This window comes from Dendropsophus ebraccatus, chromosome 9 (genome assembly GCF_027789765.1).
Source record: "Dendropsophus ebraccatus isolate aDenEbr1 chromosome 9, aDenEbr1.pat, whole genome shotgun sequence".
NCBI classification, from domain to species: Eukaryota; Metazoa; Chordata; class Amphibia; order Anura; family Hylidae; genus Dendropsophus; species Dendropsophus ebraccatus.
The window spans coordinates 111,835,168-111,841,310 of NC_091462.1; the positions used below are offsets into that span (position 1 = coordinate 111,835,168).

Below are 6,143 nucleotides of genomic sequence, written 5' to 3' on the forward strand. Positions count from 1 at the left end.
ACCAATAACCAATTTACATACAATCATTAGAACTAGACAAGGGAACATAGTGGACATTATGGCATATACCTCCTCACACAATGTCGACCGAACCCATTGGGAGTGTCAGATGAATGATCAACAAAATATAAGCCACGTGGCTAACTGGATCGTCCACCGGCCAAGTAGCTAGGCGGAGAGAGACGAAAAGCTCTCAGTGTGTTGGCAAGGTGGTTTTTGGAAGTGGGTTTCTAGGAATGTCTTTCAGCGAGTAAAGATTTTTTTTGTGCCTTTATTTTCGTGCTGCTCAGCAAAGATCCCATCTATCCCAAAAAGAAACTTAAGGTTAGAGACTACCGTAGAGATGTTCGGAGTGGTCGCTGCCAACCATTCATGGAAGAGACACCTTAAAGCGACTCTGTACCCACAATCTGCCCCCCCCCCCCCCCCAAACCACTTGTACCTTCGGATAGCTGCTTTTAATCCAAGATCTGTCCTGGGGTCCGTTCGGCAGGTGATGCAGTTATTGTCATAAAAACAACTTTTAATCCGGTAGCGCTGTGTCTAACGGCCGGGGCTTACATTTGTATATGCATTAGGCTGGCACACCCTCTCTGTCCTTCCTCCCCACCCTCCTCATCATTAGGAATATTCCAGGCAGATTGCTTCCTATTCCCCACCTGTGTGTTTAATGATCATGGGCTGGATACACCTGTGCAAAGCTCAAACAGCAGTAAATGTTCCTGGATCATTCCTAATAATGAGGAGGGTGGGGAGGAAGGACAGAGAGGTTGTGCCAGCCTAATGCATATACAAATGTAAGCCCCGGCCGTTAGACACAGTGCTGTAGGATTAAAAGTTGTTTTTAAGACAATAACTGCATCTCCTGCCAAACGGACCCCAGGACAGATCTTGGATTAAAAGCAGCTATGGTTTTGGGGGGACAGATTGTGGGTACAGAGTCGCTTTAAGGCTACAAGGAAGACAATGTGAATCATGTCTGGTATTTCTGCAGTTTCCTCATCTGATGTTGGTGGAAGTTGGAGGAAGATATAGGGCTGAGGGGTGGTTGGTATTCTGACCTTCCAGTGACTGGCCATATAGTCTGATACCTTACTCCATAGGTTTCTGTGTATAGGCAGTCCGAGACCCCATGCCACAGATTGGTGAATGCCGTTTGACATTTTGGACATGCTGTTATTCAGTCTGGGAAATGTTAAGAGGGTCGTATGTTGATAAGGCAGTGTGTGATAACTTATAGTACGTTCCTCTCCATCTCTCATTAATGATACACTTGTGTGCCACCATGAAGGATGTGCTCCTGAATATCTTGATCACCAGTCCACTCCATCAATGTGGGGAAAAGTACCTTAGGGTTTATGTTTAGGAACACATTTCTGAGGGCATCATAAAGGTTAGTTATTATTGGCTTGTGCGGGGTACTAACTATGATAGCATCTAGTGTGTGTGATGGAGATTCCATCGATAGGTTGGTCAACCTATAGAACAAAACGCGCGTGCCAGTTTAAGCTGAATTTTTGGACGACTTCTGATGTTCATTACATTTCCTGCATGAGTAAGGCCTTTACTTCTCCAGATAACCCCCCAAGGAGGCCTGCACCCCCAGGGTGTTTTGGAGTGACCAAAAAAGGGCATACTTTTGGACAGGAGAAATGGGAGCTTAAGGACTTTACAAGTTTCTTTCCATACTATTATGGTATCTTTCATGAGTATGGAGCTTTTTATTTGAGGGGGAATATGTAAGTAGGTAGTGGGTAACAGGACTACTGGGTGCAAGTAGAGCCAAGTTCTGGAGCCAATCAATAACGAGCCAATCAATCACATCGTTCATATCGGCTGATCGTTGACTTGTATTACACCAGATGATTATTGGCCGTAATGGCCTTTATATGTCAGCTTTAAAGAAAATCTGAACATGATGTTGCAGAGTCTCTTCTAAAAAGACATCAAATAAATAGATCGGAGAATCTAATGGAACAGGCACATCCATAAGAGCAGATAGGAAGTCAATCATTTCTTGCTAAAAGGATTGGAATGGTAAGAAGTCTATGCATAAAATCTTGAGAAATCAACGGCCACCATTTTTAGCTACAAGTCACCCACTGATTATTGAGATGTATTTGGGACCACAACATCTTCATCCTTTGGAATTAGTTTTCCACTCAGGACAGTCCCAAATTTATCTTTGAGTATTTCAGGGATCTCCTCATCAGTCAAATCCTGAGTGGTCTTCACACTTCCACCTCCCTTGGTGTACTCGATGCTGGTCAGTCGGTGCCCAAGGTACGTCAGTCTTCCATATGGGCGAAGTAGAGAACAGAAGGATTTTTGGACAAATAATGAAGTGGCCGATGTCTGGAGATATTCACACATACCCCGGAAGTCTTCAAATATCCACTCTTCAAGAGTAAACTTGTAGAGACATCTCCAGGATTCTTCCTCTTTCCTCTCCATGTGCCACTCATCTCCTTCTACCCGTAACCTAAACACACCGCTGTCCTGTTCTTCTTCCCATCCAGCCTCTAATGGAACCGGCTCAGAGATTCCTTCCCCAAAACCAACATCACAAAGCCATCTTCTTCCTTCTAGTTCTACTGTCATTATTAAATGGGAAAATGGTGGGGTATATGTACCATTTTTTGGGTTCCTCACCCTGGCCGCTAGTACTCGTGGTTGGTAGCCCAGCTGTTGTAGCACCCATAAGAAAAGACCATTGTTCTCAAAACAGAAACCACCTCTGTGTCTTACAACTATTTTGTCAAATATCCATGAAATGTCAAAGATAATTTTTTCCCCACTGTGAATGCTGAGACTTTCGAAGGGCACAGAGTGTACATGGTGGCGGTGTAATTCCCGTAATTCGGAGAGGGAGGGGGGTCCTGTGTCTGTCATATTCACCCTCTGGAGGTAAGCCTTCAGGTCCATCATGTGGCAGGTGTCCTATACAATTACATATCCAAGGATTATTACAAATACAGGTGCAAAAAGTGTTATTATAAGTCATAAACATTCAATACACAAAACAGAGGGCAATAGTATACCTAATATAATACAATGTACAAGAATACAAATACTAAGCTATTGTATATAACTACTATAATACAGCTCCTTTATACAAGAATATAACAAATATACTATACTAATATAACTACTATAATACTGCTCCTATTTACAAGAATATAACTACTATAATACTGCCCCCTATATACAGGAATATAACTAATATAATACTGCCCCTATATACAAGAATATTCAAGACCTGACGAAGCACGTAATTGCATGAAAACGTTTGTTGGCTTGCACCCACTCCTCCATCTTCCCCCTTCCCTGCTGCGTGTCCACCCGGATCAATAAAGCATTCAACGGTGATACAGTGGTGAGTGCCCGCTTCTATTGTTGCCATAACTACTAAAATATTGCCCCCTATATACAGGAATATAACTACTATAATACTGCCCCCTATATACAGGAATATAACTACTATAATACTGCTCCTATATACAGGAATATAACTACTATAATACTGCTCCTATATATTGGAATATAACTACTTTAATACTGCTCCTATATACAGGAATATAACTACTATAACACTGCTCCTATATACAGGAATATAACTACTATAATACTGCCCCTATATACAGGAATATACCTACTATAATACTGCTCCTATATACAGGAATATAACTACTATAATACTGCCCCCTATATACAGGGATATAACTACTATAATACTGCTCCTATATACAGGAATATAACTACTATAATACTGCTCCCTATATACAGGAATATAACTACTATAATACTGCTCCTATATACAGGAATATAACTACTATAATACTGCTCCTATATACAGGAATATAACTACTATAATACTGCTCCCAATATACAGGAATATAACTACTATAATACTGCTCCTATATACAGGAATATAACTACTACGCCTGCGGGGTTGGTGGCCACTGACTGGCACGGTGTGGACTTAGTGTAGGGACCCATGTGTATCAGATACCGGCACGAGGTACATGGGGCAGTATGGCTTGATCAATTCATACACAAAATTCTGATGTTTTTTATTTAGCCAAGCGGCACTAGTATCAGCCATAGGTGTGAGGTGCAGCACTCTGTTTCTTCCCTGAACCGCATTTTGTTTCTCTCTTTTCTCCGTGTTTTGCACTCCTCCTGGTGAGACCCACATGACCGCAATTAGCAGGAGACACCTGAGTGCACATGGTTTTAATCCCTCCTGTTTTTTTCCCATTCTGTTTGCTGCAGCTATGGTGAGTGTAATTCCTTATCCAGACTTGTGCTGCTTGGGGGCGACCTTCTCCGCCGGCGGTGCTGGCCGGGTTCTGGTGTGGTGTTTTTGGGTCTGGTCCTGTGGCATGGGGGTCGCAGGGCCGTCCCATGGCCCCCGTTCCCTGGCTGTGCACGCCTGCGGGGTTGGTGGCCACTGACTGGCACGGTGTGGACTTAGTGTAGGGACCCATGTGTATCAGATACCGGCACGAGGTACATGGGGCAGTATGGCTTGATCAATTCATACACAAAATTCTGATGTGTTTTTTATTTAGCCTAGCGGCACTAGTATCAGCCATAGGTGTGAGGTGCAGCACTCTGTTTCTTCCCTGAACCATAACTACTATAATACTGCTCCTATATACAAAAATATAACTACTATAATACTGCCCCTATATACAGGGATATAACTACTATAATACTGCCCCTATATACAAGAATATAACTACTATAATACTGCTCCTATATACAGGAATATAACTACTATAATACTGCCCCTATATACAGGGATATAACTACTATAATACTGCCCCTATATAAGGAATATAACTACTATAATACTGCTCCTATATACAGGAATATACCTACTATAATGCGGTTCAGGGAAGAAACAGAGTGGACTTAGTGTAGGACTTAGTGTAGGGACCCATGTGTATCAGATACCTGCACGAGGTACATGGGGCAGTGTGGCTTGATCAATTCACATACAGAATTCTGATGTTTTTTATGCAGCCGAGAGGTACTAGTATCAGCCATAGGTGTGAGGTGCAGCACTCTTTTTCTTACCTGATACCTACTATAATACTGCTCCTATATACAGGAATATACCTACTATAATACTGCTCCTATATACAGGGATATAACTAGTATTACAGAACAAAAAAGAAGAGGTGTAGCTCACCTGTAAGGGATAAGTTTGCTGAGGTAACAGATGGGCTTGACTTGTTGTGTTAAAAGAAAAAAGAGGAAAAAATATCAGTCCTTGAACCTGAGGTATAAAGGTTCTAATGTAAAGTTTAGAATAATAAAAGTAAAAGACTAAGACAGATCAGTAAAACATGTAAGAATATAAACCTGGTGAGTTAGAGGGTAATGTCAGTAAGTGACTGCATAAGCCACAGGGCCCTTGTGCTAACATCAATGAGTCACATAAAACACATATACTGTATGTAATGATAAAGGTTAAGCACATATAGTGAAGTACATCAAGGCTACGGCCGTCGGTATATTATTCAGGTTTAGGTTGAATGACAGCCGCAGTACGTGAAGCAACCCCCCCCCACCGTATCCCAAGTCACCTACCTTATAAAGCTCCCACAGGACGTGTAACCCCGGGAGTCCGGAATAATCGAGTGATTTCCACGTAACGTCCCGGACAGAGAGGTCACAGCACTGAGGGCTGGGAGTATTAGACAATCATTTAAAGGGGAAGTCCCCCGGGATGAAAGTCTGTGCGGAGGCCTCTCCTCTGTGTATCGGAGCAGCACAGGACGGGGCACACTTGTTATCACAGCTTCTTCCTCCCACACCATAGTTTCTAAGCTACGTCACACAGGATCACACGAGGACACAGCTCTGGTGTACGGCCACATGGAAGAGTCTACACGGCCACCGTACATCCACACCAAGGTGCTGCCCCACAGTGGTGACCGACAGTAATAAATACCAGCAGCTATCCAGCCCTGTCCTGCAGGTGAGGATATAGATGTGGGGGTACAGTCAGGTTATAGATATGGGGGTACAATCAGGTTATAGATGTGGGGTACAGTGAGGATATAGATGTGGGGGTACAGTGATTATATAGATGTGGGGGTACAGTGAGGATATAGATATGGGGGTACAAT

General features: G+C 42.8%; 1 protein-coding gene across 2 annotated transcripts; it reads right to left on the reverse strand.

The window, feature by feature from the left end:
* Nucleotides 1-847: 847 nt before the first annotated feature.
* Nucleotides 848-5,846, reverse strand: LOC138801528 (arylamine N-acetyltransferase, pineal gland isozyme NAT-3-like). 2 transcript variants are annotated; one of them, XM_069984440.1, is made up of 3 exons: nt 5,602-5,846; nt 5,201-5,240; nt 848-2,940 (listed from the first exon to the last, which is right to left on the reverse strand). In XM_069984440.1, exons 1-3 carry the CDS (start codon nt 5,829-5,831, stop codon nt 2,107-2,109), a joined length of 1,104 nt encoding a protein of 367 aa, XP_069840541.1. In that variant the 5' UTR covers nt 5,832-5,846; the 3' UTR covers nt 848-2,106. The 2 variants fall into 2 exon arrangements, with proteins under 2 accessions (XP_069840541.1, XP_069840542.1); XM_069984441.1 differs by lacking the exon at nt 5,201-5,240 and having other exon boundaries at nt 850-2,940; nt 5,602-5,680.
* Nucleotides 5,847-6,143: the final 297 nt, after the last annotated feature.